General features: G+C 46.7%; 1 protein-coding gene across 10 annotated transcripts in view; it reads left to right on the forward strand.

The window, feature by feature from the left end:
- Eph (Eph receptor tyrosine kinase) overlaps positions 1-27,986 on the forward strand; it is a 293,268-nt gene that overhangs the window by 226,138 nt on the left and 39,144 nt on the right. For 9 of the 10 annotated variants that reach the window (XM_077653432.1, XM_077653434.1, XM_077653435.1 and 6 more), the window contains exons 3-6: positions 7,063-7,494; positions 10,829-11,060; positions 23,012-23,167; positions 24,455-24,757. In XM_077653432.1, coding sequence (XP_077509558.1) covers positions 7,063-7,494; positions 10,829-11,060; positions 23,012-23,167; positions 24,455-24,757 — 1,123 coding nt within the window. The remainder of the gene's footprint in view (positions 1-7,062; positions 7,495-10,828; positions 11,061-23,011; positions 23,168-24,454; positions 24,758-27,986) is intronic. The other variant, XM_077653442.1, reaches the window with a different exon arrangement.

The following is a 27,986-nucleotide window of genomic DNA, read 5'->3' on the forward strand; positions in this document are numbered from 1 at the left end:
GTAATGGAGCTGTTTTGTATATGGCATATCTAACTCAGGATGAAATAGTGAGGGGAATAAGTGACAACTTCGTACGCCGTCTTGCGAAATAGAAATAAAATGTAAAGAGAGCAAAGTAAACTGCGTCCCAATGCGCGACAGCTGTTGCAACCGTGCGGCTACGTGCTTTCGCCGAAAGATGGACAAAGAAAAAGATAAAAGAAGCACCACAAAGGCAGCCACAAGTGCGAGGGACCTTGTTAGCTGCTTTTAGTCTCGCCCAATTACGAGCAAAATGCTCGTTATGCAGTTTGCTTGCTTCCATACCGTGCCGGTGCTTGGCTGCTATCTCTTTCGTCCTTTGTTTCCGATTAGAGCCGCCTTGTTTTTCTCGCTTGTTTTGCTTTTCCCAGGGAAGTGCCCACTGCACTTTGTTATTCCTTTTATGTAGCTTCTCGTTCCTTCTCAGAGAAGCCCCTCGTTTTGCCACTTTGTGCGCCGATTCTTGGCGACGTTCTTTCTGAGACACCGGGAAAGGGAAAGAAGGACCGTTGGTGTATTCTGCTTACTTTGCAGCAGGGAGTTGCTCCCTCTCTCTCCATCTCTTGGTGCATGGCGTTGTTTGCTTTTGCTGTTTTGTCCTGGACCTCATCTCGGGTCCAGCCCCGTCTTGACCGAGACTGCGAGTCGTCCTCCGCCAAGACTTGCTTCTTGGCACCACCTCCGCTCCTGCTTCTCCTGCCTGCTCGGTCGCCTTTGTGTGTTGGCTGTCCGCTGCCTTTCCTTCTTTCTGTCGCGCTTTTCATACCTTAACTCCCTCCCTCTCTTTGCGTGTCGTCCGCTAGCCTCCCTTACATCCTTCTGCGAGCTTCGTAAACCTTCGGTCTTCTCTGTCTCTTGTTTTTTTTTTTTTTGTTCCCCGTTCTACTTCTGCCGTTCTGCTGCCCTCTCGCAATTACGTGGAGCGAGTGTGGGCTTATTGGCGATGTTCTGTTCCCTTTCGCTCTCCTTCCCCCGTCTGGGTTTTGCCGCGTTGTTTGACGCCCGGCTTCATCGACGCTCTGGTCGCCGGGGTCGGTTCTTGTTCCCTTTGTTCTTGTGTTCTTGGCACACTGCACACGCTCTCGGTGCTGAGGTGTACTGCCCCGGGGAGAGGTGGCGTTCGACGAGGGCGTGAGGGAACTTTCGCGGCTTCTTCTTCTAATTTGTTCCGCCTTATCCCACTTTTTCTGTTTTGATGACTCTGTTTAGTTGAGTTCCTCTGTGTGCTTCGCTTTCCTTGTCACATGCCGCTACGGTGCTGGTACAGCGCATGAAGGATAAGGGCAGAGTTGTGTGTAAGCTGGAACTTGAATGAAGGGATGGCCGAGTATCGGTTGTGTCACAGCTGATCATGATGATGCGCTGATTAACAGTGCGCAAACATGTTTCACGGGTTTGCTGGAAAGGGCGGATAAAATGGAACTCGTAGGGCTGACAGAAAAACTAAAAAAGCGAGAAATAAGAGAGAAATGTCATGGGTTGTATTTGCACATGTGTGCGAATTCATTTTCATCCGCTCCCTAATATATGCGATGAACGGAACTTCGTGCCTCACCGGCAGTTATTGAATAAAGAAATAATAAACGTACCTTCGATGTACTACTCTTGACCGCACTGGCACTGCTTTCTTTTCAGTCCACAGTACAATGTCTCACTCGATTTATTTGCGGCCATTAATTAACGCTGCCTGTATTTCCGCTTCTTGCTGTAACAGTCGCTTTCACTAGCAAGCGCTCTCTTGCTCTCTCTTCCCCATTTGATAAGCCAAATGCGTCACTTCGGTTTGGCTCGGCTTCATCGATTCTGTCCCTCTTCCTTTCGATCTGCGTAATCTTGTCGTTTCCTCCATCTACCGCCGCCAGACTAACGAATCAACGCTAACGAGCGCCGCATTAACGAGAGGTAACCGAACGCATAGAGAGAGAAAGAGCAAGAGCGCAATATTTCCTCGCGATAAGGACAGGGCATATAAACTTTCTCCCCTCCCATTCGGGGCAAAAAGAAGAAATGAGTAATGGCGAGGAGGAATTGGGGGGTGCAGAGGAGAGCGCGAGTTTTCTAAACGATCGGCTGGGCCGATAGCGCGATCGAGTCTCGAGACCCGTTCTGCGCGCCTGCACGACGATTGCAAGCTCACGTTGTTGGGAGGAGGGGCGGAGACCGGAGCGAGACTGCATTCCCATTTCCCTCCTCCACCTAGCCTCCGAACCACGATGCCGAGCGAGGAGCAGCAGGGCAGACCAGGGCTAGAGCCTGCCGTCCTCGTCTCGGCGGAAGCCGTTTCCGCCACGCGACCGGCCATTTCCGCTTCCGCTTGACCCGTCGCCCGCCCCCCTCTTTTCCTCCTCACCCGTCTGCCCTTTGTCCCCCCTCCCGCTGAGCAGCCCCCTTCTTTCCCAACGGCGTCACCGACGAACGACGACTTCCAGTTGGCGGCTGTACCCTGCGCACGATGGCTTCCCCGCAGCGCACGTTCTTTCTCTCTCTTTCACCCGCGGCCCCTTCTTTCATCATGCCTGGGATTCCTTTCCAGCCGCCGCGAATCGAACGTGGCGCTGCCCTAATCCCCTGGTTGCCGCAGTGCACCCCCCCCCCCCCCTCCCCCGCCATCTCCCTCTGTGCGCCAAGTTTCTTGTCCCCGTGTAACTGCGCTGCTGGCGTCAATACGGCAGAACCGTATTGACCCCTGGCACCGCGAATCGCCGCCTCACGGCAAAAGCTTGTCTGGCAGCATTTCTCTCTCTCTCTCTCTCTGTTAAACGAGGAACAAGGTGGTTTTTGTTCAGTGTCTCCAAATTCATTCGAAAAACATGTGTGCTGTGTGATGTCCGTGCACGTTAAAGATCCCCAGGTGGTCGAAATTATCCCAGAGCCCTCCACTACGGCACCTCTTTCTTCCTTTCTTCTTTCACTCCCTCATTTATCCTTTCCCTTACGGTGCGGTTCAGGTGTCGGCCGAGATGTGAGACAGATGCTGCCCCATTTCCTTTCCCCAAAATTTTCATTTTTTCATGGCGCGATGTTTTCATGTAGCTGTTATCAGAGAGGCATTTTTAGGGCAGTCAATCATGCCGAAGTTTATAACAGTGTCCTACCGCGTAATGAATGCAAGTACGTGTCTGGTTTTACTTTCTCCTTAACATTGAATCGGAAAAGCACGTTACAAACCAGGTACTGTCTACGAGTTTGAACAAGGGGAGAGCCCCACTTGTTTGACCTTTCCTATCGATTTCTGTTTCTGCTGACTCGCGATTCTGTGGGGAGAACCGCCCTGCCAACTTCGGCGCAACTCAAGTCGAAACCTTGGACGGGGAGCAGGAAAAGCTCGTTTTCATCCCAGCCAACAACTAGCTTTTTCCTGAAAAAAAGAAAGAATAAAGGAAAAGAGGCTGTGTGGCGGCAACACCGTCGGAAAAAAACTTATTTCCAAGCCTGAGGAAATTGAGTAATCTTCAGCGCTTCGGGCGCCCCAAGATCCCTTCTCGCTCCTTTAACGCCGCGGCCAAACGTTGTGGCGCGTCGACTTGGGAAACCACTTCGCAGGCGTGCGCTTCGAAATGTGCGTTCGATTGCTCACAAAATATGTGCTCGCTTGCTCACTGGCTCGCCTTACGCCTTTTCTTTTTGCATATCAGTTTCCCAATTTTTCTCGCGTTCGGAAAACGAAATTCGAGTTTTCCTTCAAGCCAGGTGTCTTGTTTCATTTCCAAAGGAGCCTCTAATCTAAAGGCACGCTTATTCAGTCGCTCATAGTGATCTTGTTCTAGCTCTTTTTACAGAACGTTAGCTCGTTGTCGTAAGCGACAAAAGTGAGGATATGGACAAAGAAAAAAAAATAAATGAAAGGGGGTGGGGTTCAGCACCTTGTAATCTAGCCATCACATTCAGTGCAAAAAATACTACCGGTACCAGGCCTGTAGTACCCATCGTGACCCTCTTTTTTCTCCTCTTCCCGTTCCCCAGTGCAGAGTAGCAGGCCAGACATTTATTTTTCAGGCCAACCTCTCTGCCTTTCCCGTCAATAAACCCTCTGTCTCTTGGTGGTGGTATGGGGGCTAACCTAACCTAACTTCCGACTGCGGCGTCGGAATGCGACCTCTGTCCTTAATCTCGGCAACCTAACGTCGTAGTACTAAGCTATTTCGTGCCTTATGAAGTATTCCAGTGGGCGATCCGGAGCAGCTCTCCGAATCCGCGAAGGAGCTAGATAGATGTACAGGGAGTGTAGGGACCATGCCGTCGCTGTCCAATCAGAAGTCGGGATCTGAGTCTAAATTGCCCATTGAAACACGCTCTTCGGTTTTGCGGAACAAGGAAACATTGCTTCGGATCACTGGTTGGAATACGTCATTAGACGGGCCAGTTCTGATGACTAGTCAGTTGCTAATAGCGATACCTATGAACCTAGGCTTTTGTAGCGATAGCTACACTACGCCACCTCTTCGACCCTTCAGCGTGGCACCACTTGAGCTCCGTGGCGGCGCCGTTGGTCACGTCGGTTGATCACGTGGTGCGGCCGTTGGTCACGTGGTACAGAGCAGCTGCTGCTGCCGGCGGCGCGGCGCGCAACAGCTGTGCGCATGCGCCGTGTCAAGTGGGACGAGGATGAAGAAGGAACGCCCAGCGAAACGGAGCGGCGAAAGGCTGACTTTGCAAATTCGACTGAACGAGTTCCACTCGGCCAGATGTAGCTACTGCGTCACTCCAGGTTTAACAAGAGCTAAACCACAGCCATTTTTTAGTCGGCGTTTTGTTCCTGTAATCCGTGCCTTCACATTTTGAACACGCCCTTTATGGGGGGAAAATTGTGCTGTGTTAGCAGTTTAGGATGAAATATGCTTTCTCATTGAGTAGTGATTTCAACACATTTACCGTGCTAATAGTGTAGTGAAGGAGTCTTTCATTGCAGCACGAATGCGCAGACGTTTCCCACACTCCTTCGCGCGTATTATGTCGTAATGCGAGCCAACGACCTGTGGTCACGTGTAGTAAAAGAATCGCCGAATGCGGCTTCTCCTCTAGAGGTGACAGCCGGGAGTTCAGTACGGGATAAAGGGAACATTTCGACGACGCACTATTGTCACGTCAACCTGACGGCGTGTAACGCCTCACTTCTGGCAAATCTCCTGCGTAACAGTTCCAAAATGAGCAAGAGTGGCTCAAAATTCACTCCTAATATAATTTGCTTTTTTTCTTCTTGACGACAGACAGGGCGTCATTTCCTGCTTGAACGCGATAAGCCTCGCGTATTTCTCTTTTATTTTTTTTTCACATTCGTGGTTTCCCCCTCCTCAGAGCCTTAGAAAACTGTCTCATCAGTTTTACCCGATACTCTTGCCCAAGTCGGTCTCGCCGTCTTTTCTCTTTTTCTTTCTTTCTATCTTCATTTGTCCTTACGCGATTCCCTCCGCACCGTTTGGCGGGCACGTGTTATTGAATTCGCTCGCACGCCGTTGTAACAACCCCGTCTGCCTGCCTCGTCGCCCCAAGAACGCGCGCGCGCGCACACACACACGGGGATTGAAATTATGGTAATTCCCGCGTCCGCCTTGCTCAAGTGTGTGTCGCACCGTTCATTTATGTATCTTGTCAGTTCGTTTCTTCTTCCTCCTAGTTTTTTTTTTCTTTTGCACTCTGTACATATTCCGGCGCCCCATTTTGCGAGAGGTGCTCGCCACGAAAAGCCTTACTCGCGCGCCGCTTATTCCCTCCGTGTCTTTTCAAAGTGAGCTGTCGTTTCTCTTCTTCCTCCCCCGTTTATTTTTTTTTATCGCCTCGTATTTATCTCGCCGCTCTCCTAAACGACCGAGCCCGCTTGCTTCGTTTGGCGGCTGTCATTGATTTCATTCGGGGACCCCCTTCTTGACAGTCTGTCGCCTTGCGTGGTCTGTGCTCGGGGCGCTCTTTATGAAAGTGTCCTGCTGGCGGTGGCAATATCGAAGAAATAAAGAAACTACTTACGAATTCTCGAAAGAAAAAAATAACCTATGCTACGACACGCAGCGCCGCATTAAAAAAAAGGAAAAAAGGACAATTTGCAGAGTTGGAGTTGTCCGTACGTTTTTTGCTTTGTTTCCATTTCTTATTTGTTTAGATTTTGTATAACAGTGACACTTTAAGGTCTCGAGACTGCTGCCGGTTGTTCCTCCGACAGTGAAGGGTTTCTGACGTTATCTACGTTCTGGACCCTTACTTATGCAGGCAATTTCGAAGCAGACGACGGGCCTCAACCGTTCTTTCATTCAAGCTACTTTTCTTCTGGCTCTAGCTGAGCTTTTTTTCTTCTTATTTCTCCTTTCTTTCTCTCTTGTACTGAGGAACCGTGTTTCCGGCTGTATAAGTGGGCGTGGCTGCCGATTACTAATGGTTTGCAAATCGTGAAGTGGCAGTCTCTTATTGTCTTCATAATTTAACCTCGTAGTGTAATTGCTTTGACAGAAGCTGCTGGCTACAAGTAGCTGCCAAAAGCCGCTATATTGCATGCAAAAAAGAAGTCGCTGTCGCTTGTTTGATTTAAGCAAATCCGCTTTCGGAACAGATGTCCATGTGGTTGAAGCCCTTTTCGTTATGAAAAAAAAATTCGATAAAACTGCATGATGGGTCTTCTGAATGAGTTCTCTCTCTCTCTTCCTCCCTCTCGTGGCTTTCTATTATTTTTGTATGGCGTTCTTTCATGTAAATAAATAAAACTGTAGACACTGCGTGATTGTTTTTTTGATATTATGGCCCTCCTAAATGTATGAAGGGAAGTAGGAAGCGCATTTTTTGTTTTCCTTTTTTTATCTACCTTTCTGTTACTTTTAACTCAGCCTGGTTTGTAGACAAACGTACAGTAAAACTCCAGTTAGTGGTTGGTCTGACGTACCCATTCTCCTAATTGCACCTGTGTAATACTATGAAGTCACCTTATCAGGCGACACTAAAATTGTGTGGTGAAGACCACCTAGCAGGCGCGCCATTCTCCCAACGAGAAAACTGCAATGCGAAGAAGCCACCTGAAAACTCGCATGTAAAATGTTCTCTTCCTTCTTTCCTTCGCAGTGGGTGGAGGAGAGCTTCACCAACTTCGAGCAGGGCATCAACTGGCGCTCGTACGTGGTGTGCGACGTGGCCTACGACAGCGTCAACAACTGGCTATGGACGCCGTTCATCGAGCGGGGCCCCGCGCACCGCATCTACGTCGAGGTCAAGTTTAGCATGCGCGACTGCAACCTATTCCCGGGCATGGCGCTCTCCTGCAAGGAGACCTTCTCTCTGCTCTACTACGAGTTCGACGCGGCCACTCGCGAGCCCCCGCCCTGGGAGCCCGAGTCGTACAAGCCCGTGGACCGCATCGCCGCCGACGAGGGCCGCTTCACGTCCAACGCCGAGGTCATCATCAACACTGAGGTCCGCTCGGTGCCGGTCACCAAAAAGGGCGTCTACTTCGCCTTCCGGGACCAGGGCGCCTGCCTCTCGCTCATCGCCGTCAAGGTGAGCCAGCCGCTGAACGCGGGAACAGAGTTATAAGCAAGAGAATGCGTATGTTTGCGCTCCAAGTCCACAGATGGGTTGCGATAGAAAACCCAATAACGGATGAATGCAGATCGAACGCAACTCAGTGTCGAACCCGTGACCCCATATCCAGCCTGTGTTCAGGAGCGGCGGGAACATGATGCTACTTCATTACTGCCCATTGCTAAATAGTTTTTAGCGCGCTATCATCAGATGGGTCACTAGCGAAACGAAAAATCCGCGATGTGTCGGGATGTCCGTTCGCCGAGCGACAGCTGCAGTCGGGAAGAGAGGAGGATAACCGAGGGGATAGAGAGCGTTTGCTGAGCGACAGCTACAGCTCAGCTGGGAAGAGAGGAGGAAAGCCAAGGTGAGAGACAGGCATCGCGCCAGCTGCAGCCAGTGAGACGGAGTTGGTGTCGCGCCAGCTGCAGTCGGCAGATAGAGAGTGGGTCGCGCGGGTACATGCAGATGGTATACATGTCGTCGCTCTGGCGCTTCTGAATACCTCGCCATGCGCTGAAGTTCTGTGCAGCAACCGGTAAATCATGGATGAAGCTTGTTCTTCTACTGATTCCGATGCTGAACGACGTTTCTATCTAGTCACTCCTGAGGACCTAACAACTCGGCGAAAAAACATGCACAGATTTAGTGTTGGACACAAAGTCCACAAGTGGCTCCTGTGTATCAATTACTTCAGGGACCACAAGGCAGTGTTTTTGATATTTAAATATCGATCTGCATATAACATGCATTTACGAAAACGGCAACGTCTCGATGCTGTTTGGAGTTTGGATATCGTTGATATGGCATAAAACAAACACTGTCTTCAACCTGTACTCACAACGTTTGTGTCTGCATTTTCTATGCGACGCAAATAAACAATCACCGCTGCCAAGAATAAGATACACAAAGTTTAACGAGGTAACTAAAAGCCAAGCAGAGCAAACAACGATAAACAAAGCCAAAGTAGGCCACAACGTGCTAGCTCAACTCAGTCGCATTTAGTGTTATCAAGTAATTAGGAAGGCTTTTTTTTTTAAAGCTTTTGTGGCATTTAAGGCTAAAAGATATGTTACCCGACATCTGTGAATACAAAATCCGGGCGGATAGGCGGGAGCTTGCCTTTGAGTGCACTAGTGGGCTCTTCTTTCATGGTGTGGTGTACACATTCAGTATAAAATTTAGAAGGGGTAGTGGATGTATTTGAAACAAGCAAGACATAGTTTGTTTCTTCCTTCTCGACTCGGCGAAAAAAAAAAAGGAGTCTGTGCCTAACCGTGACAGCAACGTCTCATTACGAATTAGAAGCGGTTGGTGTTATTTTTTTGTGACTAGCTCGCTGTTACGTCTTTTCTTTTTACTGTTTAACTGCTCTGTATCCTTGTACTTGTTGGTCCTGCATATCCTCTTTGTCAACTCCTTGAGCTTGACGTCGGTGTGACGTTTATTGGCGAATTACCAGAAACTGGCGTTAGGTGTCGTACATGGCACAATGCCGAATAGAAAATGACATTGAATCATGCGACCGTAGCTGTTAAAAAACAAAGTGGCGCAATGGTATACGCCTATGGTTCCGTATTCTTCACTAACCAAAACAAAGATGTGCAAGTGTTATCGATTGCCAAATCCCAGGAGGAATCCCCCCCCCCCCCCTTCCTTTTTTTTTTGCAAACTCGTGGGCTGTTTGGAGCCGCTACACCTGCGCTCAAAATTTTAATGAGATAAAGTTAGGAAGAAGAAGAAAAAAGAAAGAAATTGAACGGACCACAGGGTTGAGCACCGATCGAGTACGACGTATTAATGGTAATTGAATCTCTAAACGTAATTAGAGGTTCTGAGCAAGGCAGCGGAAGGCCGTTTTAATTGCAGCGCAAACCAGGGCAGCTAGCTTGATGGTTGTTCCTTTACTCCGCCTTTGTTTGTCACATTTTAGCGAAGAGTTTCGAGCTTTTTTTATTTTTTAAAATACAGCCTCTTCGCTGTCCTAACGAGGCTCTTTAACTAAGTTATGAGCGTGATTGCAACAAAATTGAGTTTCTTTTTAATCGGATGCACCTGACCTCTAGAAGTGCAGTTTTTTTCTCGTTACAGTGATGGCTTTCCTCGGTAATTCTTTAATTGCGATACCCCCCTCTCTCTTCTCTCTCTCTCTCTCTCGCGCGCGTCGCTAATAAAAAGTGGAATAGAGCATTAATTTTCTTCTCCTTTACTTACCTGTCAATAGTTTTCCGTCAATTGCTATACTTGTCTCCTGGCGTTGTATTGTACAGGCTGCATTACACAGACTCACGCCATCTCTTGCCTATTATTAACGGGCTTACGAACATTCGGCAGTTTCTGGGTGTGGACCGCCGCACATGCAGGCAAAAAACTCTGTGATAATGTGTTTGAGTCTCATGAACGACTGCTTTATGTTAGCTGTGTTTTGGGACTCCTCAATATTTGAAGGTCGCTAGAATATAAGTACTTTGTTGTCACTAGTGTTCATGTCCTTCTAAAGGAATAGTGACCATTGCTGCGAGTTTTTGTTTGTTTGTTTGTTTTACCCCCAAAATTTCTCTTGTGCACACAGTGTACAGCCTGTCAGGTGACACTTTTGGCAGCAAACGTGTGGCCTGAGTGCTTGAACAGGTTTATACTAATGGAATAGGGAGCATTAACTTAGTAACGGATACGTTCCTTGAGTTCATCTTTTTGAGAATCAACATGCCGAAACGAAGGCACAGCTGCTGCTTCTGCTGCTATGAAAGCACCTATTTACTGTCAAAATCGAAAAGAACACTCGAAAGGAAAAAAAAAGAGAGAGAGAAACAGGATAGACGGAGAAGAGCTGACTTAAAGAAAAAGTACCCTTTTCGATTTCATCGCCACCGTTCTGGATGAGGGCACAGGACATAATAATAATAATAATGATAATAATATTAATAATAATTGGTTTTTGGGGAAACGAAATGGCGCAGTATCTGTCTCACATATCGTTGGACACCTGAACCGTGCCGTAAGGGGAGGGATAAATGAGGGAGTGAAAAAGCAAAGGAAGAGAGAGGTGCCGTAGTGGAGGGCTCCGGAATAATTTCGACCACCTGGGGATCTTTAACAACGTGCACTGACATCGCAGAGCACACGGGCGCCTTAGCGTTTCGCCTCCATCGAAACGCAGCCGGCGCGGTCGGGTTCGAACCCGGGAACTCTGGATCAGTAGGCGAGCGCCCTAACCACTGAGCCACCGCGGCGGTTGGGCACAGGGCATGGGCCCTGCCTCACAGCTCGCGGCGTTGAGAGTGACGACGGGCGGCTCCTATTCTTTCAGGTGTACTACATAGTGTGCCCAAACGTGACGACGTCGCTGGCGCACTTCCCGGAGACGCCGACGGCGAGCGAGGTGACCGCCATTGTGACCGCCGAGGGCCAGTGCGTGGCCAACGCCCGCGTGGCTGGCTCGCCGCCGCGCATGCTCTGCAAGGGCGACGGAAACTGGACGCTGCCTTCGGGCGGATGCGCCTGCATACCGGGGTACCGCGCCGTCGGAAACTCCTGCCAGAGTGAGTCACCCGCTCTCGTCCGCGCTCATTATGTCCGCTGTTTTCTCTCTTCTTATCGCTGTTGCTTGTCGAGCTTTGTGAAAAACTTTTCAGCGAAGTGCGGATGCTGTCGTCCCGTGGAACAGCGATGCCACCTGCTGTTATGGAGCTATATGGCTTCTATGTGACGGCTCATTTCAGAACACCGACGAGGGTTAGAATACGCTTTACTTGTGTTATGCGGCGGTGAATCACTGCTTCTTCTAGACATTTCTTTACCTATTCCGACAGCTCCACTAAGGGCTCTTCTCCGCACAATATGTATGCATGTGGCAAAGTACTCTCTACAGGGCGACAGCCTTCAGCAGTCAAGTAGGTCCTGTAGCGTTCTCGAGGTTTACGATTTTCTTGCGTTACAAGGACTTTAATTATTCCGAGCAGGCACACTTCATACACTTGCAAGGACATTAGCGAGCCCTGGCTATGCAGTGTAGGGGCCTGAACAAGGTGCATAAGTAAAAACAGCCTTGGTTTGGGCGGAAATGAACGTACAAATTTTGCGCATACCCCGTCCACTCAGGCAGCCTGGTGTGTGGACGTCGACTGGTTCTGAAAGGAGTATTTCTGCGCTGCCTCGCCGGTGTGCTTTCAATGGGGCTTTTTTGTCAGTTTATGCAAGGCGCTGTATCTGCTCTTCGCGATCGCGAAAGGGTGAACGTTTTGGGCGGGAACAACATCGTCCGTTCTACGTTGACGTTGAACACGTTCTCAAATATTGTGCTGAAAGCTCAAACTACTGTTTAGTTTTGCCCTTACTGTTTTGTCTCGATGATGGGACGTTCCGTATATGCTTGCTTTCTGGGAAGGGAGTAGGCGGGTGGCCTCTCTTGCGGCACTCTTTCACTCTCTCTCTATTCGTCATCCGTTTTATGGTAACCGTTATTGTTAAACCCAAGCGCAACTGCTCTGCCCCGCATAATGTTTAAACCGGTGAGCACTTTCATGTCCCGCGGCTTTTGAAACGGCCTGCGCCTCTGTGCGATTCTCTGTTTATCTATTCTCCTCCTGCTCTCCTTAACGGCCGGCGGCGCCACTGTGCCGTGGGGCAGTTACGGGGGATGAATTACGACGTCCTTCTCGCGATTTCACGGCGGCGGGAAAGAGCCGAGTCCTAGCGGGCTGTTGCGCGACTGAAGGCGGCGATGCAGGAGCGGGGATGTCTTGCGCGAACAAAAGTGCGGGCACGAATTTCGGAGCGCGGGAGCACGCGATAACAACAGATGCAAGGTCCTCTCCCCCTGTCGTTTTCTTTCTTTTTTACGTTTTTTTTTATTTCACCATGCGAGCCGCCGTTTCCTCGGGCCATTTGCTTTAGACTGGCACACCGTTACGGCGCCGACGGTGCCTCGACGGCGGTCGGTGCGGGGCCGCTGGTTCTCTTGTCTGGACAAAAAGCACGGCGGCACAGGTTTTCCCGTATCTGTGCTTGCCGTTGCTATATGAGGCCGCTGCCTGTTTGGCTTCGTTGTTTAGCGCATATGCTGTTGATGTTTCCTGCCGTTTTGGCGCTGCTGCTCTTTTAGATTCGTCTTTTGCCGTGCGACGGTGGCCAAAGCTGGGAGTCCCGTTCAGCTCTTTTATCTTGGTTTTGCAGCTATATTTGTGTGTGTGTGTGTGTGTGTGTGTGTGTGTGTGTGTGTGTGTGTGTGTGTGTGTGTGTGTGTGTGTGTGTGTGTGTGTGTGTGTGTGTGTGTGTGTGTGTGTGTGTGTGTGTGTGTGTGTGTGTGTGTGTGTGTGTGTGTGTGTGTGTGTCAAAACGCGTACTGGTTGCACTTGCCTTCACGTAGCTCTGTATATATCACTTATGCCTGAATTTATAGCTTCATCTGGCAACTTTGTTTTTGTTATACCCGTTTTCATTTCTCTTCTGACCCGACGCACTTTGCGTCGTCTATGACTTCATTGGTCGAACTGCCGCATGGTGAGGCCACTAAAAAGTACATGCATGCTACCTCAGTCACCTCCTCCTATTTAAAAGTACTCCCATTTTCACATTTTTATTTTTTATTTTTGCAAAACACTAGAAACCAAATGGGCAAAACAGCGTCTTATTTTTCCCTGAGCAAATCGTTATGCCTTTCTACCTCGTGTACTGTTCTTTCTCCGTTGAGTGGAACAGGACTGGCGTTCTACTGCATTGCAGAAGTGCGGGCTCAACGTCTTCGTTAAACGCTATTCCCAGTGCGCTTTTTCGGAGGATATGGTAGGCGATCAAGAAGCTCGTAGCCGATGGAGCTTACAACTGCGAGGACGCTTCAAGAAAAATAACAAAATGACGGTAAATTTTTGTCTTAATTTTATAAACGCGCGAAAACAGAACTGCATGAACACCGCCTCAAAGTCAACCCGCATGAAAAGACACGGCTCGAGCAGCGCACGTCCATCGCAACCGCGCGGTTGCTCGAGTGATTCCGATACCGATGGCGGAGCGCGCCGGCGAAATGATGTGGGCGAGAGTATCGGCCAAACGGGGGCGCTAGGAGTGCGAACGATGTTTTGTGGCGGCGGTACCGTTGGCAGTGATGCACAAACATCGCAAGATCTTGCTCGGGGTTGAACCGTCGGAATAGTGCTATCGCGCTAATAGGCAGATACGGCCGGAGATAGGTCTGGACGGATCGTACACATTTTCTCTTATCTAATCAGAGTCAGCTGTTTCTTCAAATGGACCCACAGAAAAGTAGCCGGCGTACTTGTAAACAGAAGGAAAGTGCGAATGAAAGATTGCGGGGATTTCGGCGGAGACGGCGTAACTTCGTTCTGTTTGCGCGATCAGCTCTCTCCTCTACTCCACACTCAAATTTCCCCGTCGCTGGAGGAGAAAAGGTTTGCGTGAAAATAAGGCGTAGTCACTGGTTGAAAGCGCAGGTTGTATTTTCACCCCGCGCTCGGAGTTAAGGCGACCGCAAAACGCGTATCTGGACCTCGGCGTATAAGAAGCGTCGGATTGAGGGAGCACGCGTGATAACTGTTGCTCCGGTGCTGCCCGTGGCGTCGGCTTCGCCGCCGTGCTTCTGTGTTAGCCGTCGGTAAACAGAAGCAGTCGATAAGGCGCGGTGATGCCCTTGCTTTCTGTTCCGTGGCTCCGGAAAGGCAAAGCCTGCCGTCTGCTGCTTCTTCCTTCCCCAATTTCCTTCTTCCCTACCATCGCATCCCGTATTTTTCCCTTCGCTAAACGGTCCCTGCTTTCCGAGCTTTTGCTGATGCTCGTCTGCTTCGCGTCCGTCCCCATCTCCCCCGAGAGCTCCTTTAGACGTCCGCTTAAGAAGCGGGAGAAGAAATATAAGCACGCAGGAGCACTCGTCTCCGGTGCTGTTCCTTACTCCGTATATCCAGGAAGCGTGTTTTTGTTTTCGTTTCATCACCTCTCCTTCTCACCCTCGCGTCTCTCTGTTCGCGTTGACTTCCTCGTTGCAGGCGCTGCCCCTATCTCCAGCTCGTTCCCTTTATTTTCCCGCTGTCTTTTCCTTCTCGCGCGTGAGCTTTTATTTCTCGCTCGCATCGCGCTCCTCTCATCTCTCGCTTTCGTACCCGCGAGGTCATTACCGCCACCGCGCTGTTTCGGAGAGATATCTCTCCAGCGAGGGGTTATTTGTCTCTTTCTTTTTTTTGTCATTTTTCCTCATTTCTGTCAACATGACTGTGTTGTTCCTGTGTAGGATAGCCTTAATTCCCTCCTTCCCGTTATTCCGCATTTTTCTTTTCTTTCTGCCTTGCTTGTCAGCGTGTTACTGCAGCTTTGGAAAGAAGACCCCTGCCTGCCCTGCCACCCATGTTTTTGTTGCTGTGCTCTATGCAGCTTGCTTGCTTGTTTGGTTTTGGGAATGGTGTGACTTTGGGGAGGAAAGTTTGGGTGTCATGTTCTATGCTTTAGGCCAAGTTCCTTCCCTGGGCTTTTTTGACCTTGTCTCCATGAGACAACATGAATCCCCTCCATAATCTTTGCTCTTTGTATAACTCATTTTTTTTCTGCATACAGAGGACAGAAGCGATCAAAAATAAAGAGTAGTAGTACCTGCTGTTTCAATCTGTTAACTGAAGATTATGTGAGATTTGAAAGGGAAAATAGATCAAAAACTTCCAAAATGCATTCTTAGTGTAAACACAGAGACAGTCCTGAATTTAGCCGTGTAAAGACAATAATTATTCATAAAAATTTTATTCAAAATTATTTTTTTATCTGTTTAATCCTTATGCTTTAATGCGGTATCTTGACACATCTGCAGAAATAATTCAGTGATCTGTGCAGTGAAGATATAAACCTATGTTATGTGGTAATGCAAGTGCTAACCTTGAATAATAGCTTCCAATTAAAAATTTAATGAACTGAATAAAATTTTTTGCATTTTAATTTCTTTTATTTACATTTTTTGCAACTGCATAATATCTTGATTTAACTTTGAACACGCTAAATTGAATGTCCTCTTGTATTTGCGCTATAATGAGGGTTTATGAAACTTCATTGTATTCTCGTTCCCGTGTGAAAGAGAATGCTTTTGTGATTTTGCATCGAGAATCGTTGTAGAAGCTAAAAACAAACATTTAGAAGTTTTGTGCATTAATAGAGCCTTGTGCCGTTCTATAGGTGACATGAATATAGGTGCGGTGAACATTATAATATTTGATATTTTTAGAACCCAGATTGCTTCCCCTTTGCCTGTTGTTATGACTGAACAGCCGCTGACTATACTGTTGTGATTTTGTATCCTTGGCTATGGTGGCTGGATTTCAGATGCGGGAAACGCAAAAATAACCACAGGCTGATGTAATAGTTACATTAAAGATCATGAGGTGGTTGATACTACCCTGAAGCCTAGCCCTCTGGTATGGTGTCCCCCACAGTCTTTAGCATAGCTTTAAAACACTAAAACATCAATTACGAAGCGTCACTTTTTACCGTACACCAAGAGAGCTTTTTTCAGTTGTTACAAGTATTTTATTTTACCCATGCATATTTTCCAGAGTGATTGGTGAGACTGCAGCCAATGAAACTGAATTATTGGGCAAATTTCTATAAACACTGTTATGACTTCGAAAGTATTTCTGACTTCAAATGTAACATAACATCTATTATGCATTGTTCTTTTGGGCCCAGGTATTAGGAAAAAAAACTTTTTAGCCTTTTATATATATATATATATATATATATATATATATATATATATATATATATATATATATATATATATATATATATATATATATATATATATATATATATATATATAGATTTAAGAGAAGTGGGCACTTCTACAAAGACACTTTTATTTATCAACGTTTCGACCGCGGTGCGGTCTTCTTCAGGACTGTAGTGGTCTCGCGTCAGATGGACGTTTTAAGTTTGTGAGCTCAAGAGGAGGGAGAAAGGAGTGTTACACGCAAATAGCAACAACGGTTCAAAAAACTGAAAAAAAAAAAAAAAAAAAGATGGGGGTGCGGGGAGCAGACCGGGACAATATTGGGGGAGGAAGCAAAAAAAAATAGAAATAAAATAAAAAAGGGGGGAAAACTAGTATAGTAAGGAAGGGTGGGGTACAAAAGGAGATGGCGAAACGAGAGAAAGGGAGAGGAAGACGGTGCGGGGGACATGGGCAGCACGGAAACAAAACACAAACAAAATGCACAAACACAAAGGGCGCCGCTGCAGATGCGTGGCCAAAGAGGAGCCGCTGCGCAAATGACACTGGCAGTGACGAACAGGCCAAACCAGGCGCCTTTTGGGGGTCTCACTAATTTCCGGTGAGCCGAGGGCTAGAACGTTAAGGAAGGAGTGGGCTACGTTAACGAGCACATGTCTAAGAACTTACTCACGGGGTCTGGGTTTCACTGAACGGTGCAACCCTCTCCGTGGGTGGGTCGTTGAACCGACCTCGCCGGGAATACTTGTTTGTAGGGGAGGAGGGCTGGGCTAGCTGTGTGCAAAGATTTCAGATTGTCGGAAAATGTAAGGAAAGAACGTCAAAAACTTATCAATACTGCACGAGGCAGGATAGTGTAAGTAAGGAGGGGTATGATTGCCTGGGATATACACTAGGAGTTATAAAAGGTATATCTGAGTTAGCCAATTAACGAGAAGTGTAGTATTATTTTGTTTGGAGGTCGTGAATAAAAGAAAGGGTACCAGGCTTTTCGTTAAGACCTTCTTGAATAGTATTAAACTTGTGGATAAAATAGGATTCACGCTGTTCACGTTCTCGCCTGTTTTTGAAGCCCCCTTGAATAATTGTTACTTTTAGTTGGTCAAATGGGTGTCCTTCTGCGTTTACATGCTTGGATAGGGGAAGGTTTGGGAGAGACTTGGCGTGTGCGCGGTGATTGTTAAATCGAATGCGGAATGCAGTGTTTGTCTGTCCTATGTATTGCAGGTTACACAAAGTGCATTCAAGAAGGTAAATAATGTTTGATGAGTCGCAGTCAAAGTTACCGTTGATTGAATGCTGGAAAACTGACCTCGTACTAGTTGCGGAACACGTAGTCTGCATGTGCTTGCAAACTTTGCAGCGACCCTTACCACAGGGCTGGCATCCATATTGTGGGGTTTTGTGTTCCTTGGAGTGGACTAGGTGGTTCTGAATGTTTTTGGCACGCCTGTAAATCACGCGGGGTGCGCATGTAAATATTTTCGATAGTCGTTGACTTTGCTGGAGAATGTTAAAGTGCTTATTAAGAATTCTGTTTATGTTCGGTGCGTTACTGTTAAATGTGAGGATAAGGTTTGTAGTGTAATCATTTCGGTTATCTATTTGGTGCCCCTGGAGTATTTGACTACGGTTAAGATTTGAAGCTCTGCTTATGGCGTCATCAATAAGGGAACGTGGATAGCGCTGTGTTAAGAGCACGTTGCGCATGTGTTCGGAGTTTTCATTAAAGTCTAGGTCGTTAGAGCAGATTCTTCGAAAACGATGGGCCTGCGAATAAGGGATGCTGGTTTTGCAGTGACGGGGATGGGCGCTTTGAAAATGTAGATATTTTTGTGAGTCGGTTGGTTTTCTATAAACGGTTGTACGAACTGACCCCTTGTCCACCAGAATGTCAACATCAAGAAAATTGATTTGACTGGCTGAGTAGGTGTGCGTAAACTTTATGTTTGGGTGCACGGAGTTGAAACTGTCAATGAAATGGATAAGTTGTTGTTCTGTGTTTGTCCATATTATAAAAATATCATCCAAATAGCGCTTGTAAAAGTACGGCTGGATTGTACAAGAAGAAAGAAATTTTGACTCTATATGATGCATGAAGATATTGGCATAATTTGGGGCCATTCTTGTTCCCATAGCGGTGCCACTTACTTGCAGATAATATTGATGATCAAATTCGAAGCTATTATATTCTAACACAATTTTGGCTAGTGTTCCTAACACGTTTGGGCTTGGAGATTCATGAGGTTTCTGCTGTTCATAAGATTCTAAAAGGGCTGCAATGCCGTCGGCATGGGGAATGTTTGTGTATAAAGATGTTACATCCATGGTCACAAGAAAGGCTCCTTCTGGAAATGTTATATTGTCTATCTGGCGGAGAAAGTGGTTTGTATCTTTGATGTAGGATGGATGTGTGGCTGGAATGTGGCTAATTAGAGTGTCAATGTACTTTGATATTGGTTCTGTGAGAGTGCCGATTCCTGAAATTATTGGCCGTCCAGGAATACCGGCTTTATGTAATTTAGGGAGCATGTAGAAACGCCCAGGAGAAGGATGGGTAGCCGTGAGTGCCTTGCATAGTTTCGGGGAGATTTCATTGTGTTTTATGAGGTCGAGGAGAATGTCAGATATAGCTTTTGAGTGCTCGTCGGTGGGGTCGCCATGCAGTTGTTTATAAAAATGGTTGTCAGAAAGCTGTCGGATGCCTTCTGCTATATAGTCATCCCTGTTCAAGATAACAATGCCTCCGCCCTTATCAGCTGGCTTTATGACGATGTCGGTACGGTTGCTGAGCGCCTCGAGAGCAGTACGTTCTCTTTTAGAAAGATTGTCTGGTCCTAACCTGCGGTTCTTAAAATTTTCAACAATGTCATTTTGAACTGCCTTAATATAGATATCCAAGTGTTTTTCCCGCCCGATGTTGGGAGTCCAATTTTGGTTTGCTGGGTGGAAGTCCGTGTTTTGGTGGGGGTTTCCGGGCTTATCAAAAAAGTATTCTCTCAGGCGAAGTTTTCTGGCGAAGTCGTCAAGATCTTTCAGGAGTTGGAATTCATTGAATTTGCCTGTGCGGGGGCAAAAAGTCAGCCCTCTAGATAGGACGGCTCGCTCATACTCTGTGAGCGGTGTTAGAGATAGATTGGTGATGTTGTCTACACTGTGATGGCCCTGTTTTGAGAGTGTTTGCCCTTGGCTGACCTTTGACTGAGTGATATCGGGGTTGGGAGAATTCAATCCAACCGCACTTAGTACTTCTTTCATCCATTCGTCATGGGGAACTTTGTCCCGTGTAAATTTTCTAATTTTGATTATGCCAATTTCTGAAGTTTTTTTTGTTTTGAAACGTTCTAGTTCCTCGGCCTCCAGCGCGGAAACAAGAAGATTATTCCGAGCCCGACGCTCCTCCGTTCCCAGTATCACCGAAGCTTTCTCAGAGTGCCGAATTGTGATTTTGAGTAACTGACATTGTTGAAAATTTTAAGAACCGCAGGTTAGGACCAGACAATCTTTCTAAAAGAGAACGTACTGCTCTCGAGGCGCTCAGCAACCGTACCGACATCGTCATAAAGCCAGCTGATAAGGGCGGAGGCATTGTTATCTTGAACAGGGATGACTATATAGCAGAAGGCATCCGACAGCTTTCTGACAACCATTTTTATAAACAACTGCATGGCGACCCCACCGACGAGCACTCAAAAGCTATATCTGACATTCTCCTCGACCTCATAAAACACAATGAAATCTCCCCGAAACTATGCAAGGCACTCACGGCTACCCATCCTTCTCCTGGGCGTTTCTACATGCTCCCTAAATTACATAAAGCCGGTATTCCTGGACGGCCAATAATTTCAGGAATCGGCACTCTCACAGAACCAATATCAAAGTACATTGACACTCTAATTAGCCACATTCCAGCCACACATCCATCCTACATCAAAGATACAAACCACTTTCTCCGCCAGATAGACAATATAACATTTCCAGAAGGAGCCTTTCTTGTGACCATGGATGTAACATCTTTATACACAAACATTCCCCATGCCGACGGCATTGCAGCCCTTTTAGAATCTTATGAACAGCAGAAACCTCATGAATCTCCAAGCCCAAACGTGTTAGGAACACTAGCCAAAATTGTGTTAGAATATAATAGCTTCGAATTTGATCATCAATATTATCTGCAAGTAAGTGGCACCGCTATGGGAACAAGAATGGCCCCAAATTATGCCAATATCTTCATGCATCATATAGAGTCAAAATTTCTTTCTTCTTGTACAATCCAGCCGTACTTTTACAAGCGCTATTTGGATGATATTTTTATAATATGGACAAACACAGAACAACAACTTATCCATTTCATTGACAGTTTCAACTCCGTGCACCCAAACATAAAGTTTACGCACACCTACTCAGCCAGTCAAATCAATTTTCTTGATGTTGACATTCTGGTGGACAAGGGGTCAGTTCGTACAACCGTTTATAGAAACAACCACGACTCACAAAAATATCTACATTTTCAAAGCGCCCATCCCCGTCACTGCAAAACCAGCATCCCTTATTCGCAGGCCCATCGTTTTCGAAGAATCTGCTCTAACGACCTAGACTTTAATGAAAACTCCGAACACATGCGCAACGTGCTCTTAACACAGCGCTATCCACGTTCCCTTATTGATGACGCCATAAGCAGAGCTTCAAATCTTAACCGTAGTCAAATACTCCAGGGGCACCAAAAAGATAACCGAAATGATTACACTACAAACCTTATCCTCACATTTAACAGTAACGCACCGAACATAAACAGAATTCTTAATAAGCACTTTAACATTCTCCAGCAAAGTCAACGACTATCGAAAATATTTACATGCGCACCCCGCGTGATTTACAGGCGTGCCAAAAACATTCAGAACCACCTAGTCCACTCCAAGGAACACAAAACCCCACAATATGGATGCCAGCCCTGTGGTAAGGGTCGCTGCAAAGTTTGCAAGCACATGCAGACTACGTGTTCCGCAACTAGTACGAGGTCAGTTTTCCAGCATTCAATCAACGGTAACTTTGACTGCGACTCATCAAACATTATTTACCTTCTTGAATGCACTTTGTGTAACCTGCAATACATAGGACAGACAAACACTGCATTCCGCATTCGATTTAACAATCACCGCGCACACGCCAAGTCTCTCCCAAACCTTCCCCTATCCAAGCATGTAAACGCAGAAGGACACCCATTTGACCAACTAAAAGTAACAATTATTCAAGGGGGCTTCAAAAACAGGCGAGAACGTGAACAGCGTGAATCCTATTTTATCCACAAGTTTAATACTATTCAAGAAGGTCTTAACGAAAAGCCTGGTACCCTTTCTTTTATTCACGACCTCCAAACAAAATAATACTACACTTCTCGTTAATTGGCTAACTCAGATATACCTTTTATAACTCCTAGTGTATATCCCAGGCAATCATACCCCTCCTTACTTACACTATCCTGCCTCGTGCAGTATTGATAAGTTTTTGACGTTCTTTCCTTACATTTTCCGACAATCTGAAATCTTTGCACACAGCTAGCCCAGCCCTCCTCCCCTACAAACAAGTATTCCCGGCGAGGTCGGTTCAACGACCCACCCACGGAGAGGGTTGCACCGTTCAGTGAAACCCAGACCCCGTGAGTAAGTTCTTAGACATGTGCTCGTTAACGTAGCCCACTCCTTCCTTAACGTTCTAGCCCTCGGCTCACCGGAAATTAGTGAGACCCCCAAAAGGCGCCTGGTTTGGCCTGTTCGTCACTGCCAGTGTCATTTGCGCAGCGGCTCCTCTTTGGCCACGCATCTGCAGCGGCGCCCTTTGTGTTTGTGCATTTTGTTTGTGTTTTGTTTCCGTGCTGCCCATGTCCCCCGCACCGTCTTCCTCTCCCTTTCTCTCGTTTCGCCATCTCCTTTTGTACCCCACCCTTCCTTACTATACTAGTTTTCCCCCCTTTTTTATTTTATTTCTATTTTTTTTGCTTCCTCCCCCAATATTGTCCCGGTCTGCTCCCCGCACCCCCATCTTTTTTTTTTTTTTTTTCAGTTTTTTGAACCGTTGTTGCTATTTGCGTGTAACACTCCTTTCTCCCTCCTCTTGAGCTCACAAACTTAAAACGTCCATCTGACGCGAGACCACTACAGTCCTGAAGAAGACCGCACCGCGGTCGAAACGTTGATAAATAAAAGTGTCTTTGTAGAAGTGCCCACTTCTCTTAAATCTTTATTCTGCGGAGCCAACGCAACCTACGTTCGTAACATATATATATATATATATATATAGCACAGAAAAAGTTCCTAGGGCTAGGTTGGCAATACACATAGGTGGGCAAAGTGAAGAAAACAGTGTACTTTTCTTGGTATTTCGGCCGGGGAAGGTGAGCAGCCTTCATGTGGTATGCACACACACACCTGTGTATATGAGGGTAGCCTTTGAGGAAGCGTTCCTGTGTACCAACTGGAAGCTGGTACTGTGTGGTATTCACCTTTTGTTGTCTTGTGTGGCACTTATATACTTGTGCGTATGTGGTGTTTGCCCCTGTAAACCATTCACTATGTGGCTGTTTCTGTGTGGACAGTCTGTGGTCACTGTGTCATTCACTCCTTGGCGTCTGCTGTGTGGGGTGCTCAGCTTGCCTTAATAGCTTGGCGTAAAGTCGTTCAGTTTTGCGCTGCCGTGTGCTTGCAAACTTTAACCAGCTGCTTTTCGCCATCGCCGCCTAACTGCTTCTTGTGCTGTGGCCCCTCTCTGCTGCTTCAGTGTGTCCGCCCGGTACGTTCAAGTCCAGCTCTGGTGACGGTCCCTGCCTGCGCTGCCCTTCGTTCAGCGTCGCCCCACAGCCGGGCTCGACGGAATGTCGCTGCAAAGAGCGCTACTTTAGATCTCCTACTGACCCCAAGACTATGCCTTGCACGCGTGAGTGTTTCACATCTGTGGCCCCTGTAACACACTATCTTCTATCCCTTCTTCATTTCACCTGAAGGAAACTAAAATGACATGGAAAGAATTGAAGGCAAGATGTGTGACTTTTCACACTGTTTGCCCAGTGCTGATAAGGCTGTAGTTCTAACCTGCTACTTATTCTCTGTGGTCGAAAAAAAAAAACACAGCATATTTCACCCGGTTTCAGTATTGTAACCTTGCTCGGAGATGGGCACTATTTTGTGGTTTAATATTGCAAAAGACATTGATATGAATAAACAGAGTGCATTAGTGTTCTGATTAAAACTTTGTAGTGTGCAGTATGCAAGGGACATAAATATACAGAATTCTAACTGCCTATTAAAATATAAGGATGAAGAGTGCGTAAGCTTTATTATTTTTGGGTTCGTTCAAAGTTTTATAAAATTCAGCGTTTCAGAATGCCGACATTTGAGAAGTCATCGACATTCAGTGGAATGGGCTTTGTTTTAGCATTTCTGCACCTTAAAGTGATGTGCAGTACAGCTGCCGTGAACTTGTGTTGCCACAAGAGAAAGGTGCACTCTGGTTCTGAAAATTTATTTGCAAATGTTTGACAAGTCGGTCCAACCATGAAGTAAACCTGACTTCTAGTGGTTGATTACCAAGTCCTATGCATAAACTGTCACTGCGTTTGCTAATGGGACGTAGCTTTGTTAAAGAGTTACACAGCATGGAGGGACCAAGACAGAAGAGAAGGACATGGGATGTGTCTTGGCCCTGCCACGCTTTGTAACCTTTAATATGTTTTACTATCAGCTAGCCTGAAATGCTGCCATGATGCTTTGTTTGCTCCCAAAGGCAGGCTTTTCTTGTACTAATAGCTGTGTACATAAATGCTGCTGTATAATCGTACACAGCACTAAATCTTTCATGCTAAGCTGCTCACCAGCCACTGTTTCTCTGCAATTCAAAGCTGAATTTCATGTTTACATGATGTTCAGTGCTTAGTACAAAACCTTAATCTAAAATTTGCTTCCTTGAAAAGGTAATTTTTCAACAGCTTTTCCATCGTGTCAAGAGTGTATAGTACTTCCAGTGATTAATGCGCTCATAGAGGAAAGTTTTCCGGGCAGATTAACTTTTGCTAACGTACTGGACTTACCTAAGTGCCCGTATCTCTCAGTGCCATTGTATAAGCAGGGACAGGGTTCACAGTAATCTATTTTGTTGCAAAAGCAGTCTTGGAAGAATGGTATAGGATTATTTTTCTAATGGCGCATTAATTTCTTCCCTGTGCAGAGCCTCCCCGGGCACCTCAAAACCTGACCGCAACCTGTGTCGACCAGTCATCAGTGACCCTGACATGGCAGCCACCAGCCAATCTTGGCGGCCGCGAAGACACAACTTATCGAGTCGTTTGCGAGGCCTGCAGTCCGAGTGTTGTGTTTTCACCAGCGAGGCAAAACTTCAACGAGACAAGTGTCACCATCACAGGACTGCGTCCAGTCACCCCTTACCGCTTCCAAGTGTACGCTGAGAATGGTGTTTCTGGATTTGACAAAGGCCATTACGCTGACATTACGGTCAAGACTGACGCCTCAGGTATGTGTGAACATGGCACGCCTTGTGTGCTCATGTCTGCTTTTTGTTTTAGCTGCGTTGTCATGCTTTGGTGATGACACAATACACCTCTTTAACCCAGATGGCTCCCATGCCGACAAACTTTTTTTACTGTGTGGTTCCGCCCTTCCCTGCATTGTCTTACAAATAGTGCCCCCCTGTACACTAGTATCCTCCTGTGGCACTGCCCACAACTAGGTCAGTTGTAGAAGTCACCTTCACCAGCGCGCACTTCTAACAGTGCATTATAAAGACTGTTGCATATAGATTTGTCGGCCAAATAAAGCAGCTTGCTCAATAAATCAGCTTGGCATCAGGACCCATCATAGCCGTCACCTTTTGAGGCAACCATGCAGTTTTCAAAAAGGTTGTGGTCTGCTAAATGAGTTTTAATAACCAATACGGTTAAGCACTATTGGTCTCCTCGATTTGGCTGCACTTTCTGCACTAGTTCACAAAAGTGCCATGGCAGTGCAGCACCAGTTCTTTTGGTGCGAGTGTAGCCTGATACCATCGCTCTCAGTGCAGCGGCCAAATCGAGTGCAAAAATGCAGAAATGTTCATCTTCTGCGACCGCGTGTTGATGTTTGTTGCATGCTCGACATGTGCGCAGGATTGTGCTAGCTGTATTGGACACCGTGCATTTTTTTGAAGTGGCGCATCTCTTGGCATCTGCCATTAAACTTGCCGATTTTGACAGTGGTGACTCCGTTCTTTTTGTTACGTTGTGCAAAGTGGTGCGGGTTGAACGGCACTGAGTCAGCGGGTACTTGTGGAAAGGTAACAACGAAATACTCGGGCTTTGAACAGCCTAGCTCATGAAATATGACTGTTGTGCGAGATCTTTGACATTTAGTGCGTGTGGTTCAGGGTGTCGCCAATCTAGCCAAAAATTATCTCCTGTTGTCCACCAGTTACACAGAAGAACTGCTTGATAACTACTATCTTTGACTTTTCTGAACTCCACAACTCGCGTTCACTGTCAGTGTACAGTGGCGGCGGTGTACTGTCCGATGCTGACTGGCAGGCACAGAGGTGGGCTGAGTAACAGGCGAAGGCATAAGAAGGCTGGGAGTTGCAGGACCAGTTGCTACTCTGCGGAGATGCAGCATCTGCTGCCACATGCTGATGTGGAGGCCATTTATGCAAAATGAAATAAGTCGCAGCGAGTCATCACAAACGTTGTGATTATCTATGTATTATAAAACAACAGCACCACCTGTCTCTTTTACAAAAGCTCCGTCGTGCTGAGTGTGGCTACCATGGTTGTCCAGCACGGGAAATGTGGCCGTTTCAATGCTGCTTATAAAACAAGCATGGCTACGAAGCATTCTGCTACGAAGTGTGTCAAGCACCTTGACTGCTTGCATGAGGGGAGAACTCGTGGGGAAGCTAGTGCAGCACTACATGAAATCGAGTGCCGAAGTGCAGATGATGCTAGCTGCACTGACAAATCAAGTTCAGGAGTACTGCACTGCCTGAACTGGCACTAAAGTGCAGCCAAATCGAGGCTTTATATTTCATGAAGATGTAATTTAGGCATCACCTGAGCATCACTACATTGCAGTTTTCAGTGCAGTTTTAACTCAGATTTTATACCTTACATTTCACTTCAGGTCATATTTATCCCCCCAAAAAAATTACTCTTAACATGGCCTCAAGTGTTTTGTATTTAATTCGCTTATGCAGAAAAATTGTTTTTAGTCAGCGCTCATGTGTGTCTTTTATATCTCTTGTCCCATTTTCTTTGTGCTGTTTTCTTTCACATTGTTTTATTTAGTTGCCCCTCTGTGTCCCGTTTTGACTTTCACTGTTAGCTTTGAGAATGCAGTACATACAAAATTTAGACATAGGAATTGATAGAAGTGCTTGTCATGGTACTTCTAGGCAAATTTCTACATAGGTGTCTTGGGGCTGACTTCAACAAGTGGTGGTCCTTTGTGTGTATGTTCATGTCTTGTGTAATTTTGTTTGTGCACTTTAAACTAAACATTTAGTGATGGGCCATGCTGTAAGACAAGTGGGCAACTATACATCTTTGTTGTTCAGGAAGCCCCAAGCTTTTATGTAGACTTGCACACTAACTGTATTTGCTGGGCTTCCTATTTTGCAGTGCAATCAGTGATCTCCAACGTGCGTGCAAAGGCCATCAAGAGCACTGAAGTGTTGCTGGCATGGGATGCTCCTCAGGACCCCTTTCCAGAGATCGACCGCTACGAAGTGCGTTACTTTCCGCGCAAGTGGGCCAAGAATGAGACTGTATTGCAGTCGCACAAGCTGCAGCTTGCAGTCACTGGCCTGCGGTCACGGACAGAGTATGGCTTCCAAGTGCGCGTCAAAACAACACGGGGCTTTGGAGAGTACAGTGACACAGTCTTCCTCACCACCGGCCAGTACACTCACAGTCCAGGTGAGGCCATGCTTCTGGCTGTCTTAACTGTTTGTTACCTGCAGCTGTACCAGTGTAGTGTTCAGAAACAGCCAAAAAGAAAAGGGAACTTGGACATTAAAGGATTGTCACAGAACTGTAACTGACAGCTTGGGTAGGGCAATCATGTTGGTTCTTGTGTTACTCATTAACTGAAGTTCCACTGCCTTGGGTAAGGACAGTAAGGTCATTTCCGACTCAGTTTCTTGTCCTTTTCTGTCACTCATGTTGTACAGCTTTTGTTCAATTAACACATACTGGGCCTCACCGGAGCTGTCACTGGGACATGCACTGGGGCTTCATATTGCGAGGATGCGGGCTGAATGCCTGGCAATGACTCTGGTAATTGCTTTGTATGATAGCCTGCATGCTTTATTCAGTTCTTGGACATGTTGATAGCACTGTTAACAATATTTCGACACAAGCTCTAATTAAACATGTCAGCGGTTTCTTTGATGCCTGCATGTTATTTGAGAAGAGAAGGAGAAGACAGAATGGCAAATTTCTTGTGTCAGTGATGAAATTAGAGAGCAGGGCCTCTAAGGAAGCATTAAATACAATAATGTTTTGTGTTTTTCATTTTCTTGGACTACCATCGCTTTTCTTGACACTAGAGGTCTGCTGTCATCCATCTGGTTTTTGTTGAAATTTGTTTTTCTGCCTTGCTGTGCAGCTCTCGTGGGTGATGAGGACAAGGTCCAGGTGCGCATCATCGCTGGTGCCACTGTGGCAGTCATTCTTCTAGTCGTCATAGTGATTGTTATGATCATACTCTACATCAAA

Source organism: Amblyomma americanum, chromosome 2 (genome assembly GCF_052857255.1).
Source record: "Amblyomma americanum isolate KBUSLIRL-KWMA chromosome 2, ASM5285725v1, whole genome shotgun sequence".
Lineage (NCBI taxonomy): Eukaryota > Metazoa > Arthropoda > Arachnida > Ixodida > Ixodidae > Amblyomma > Amblyomma americanum.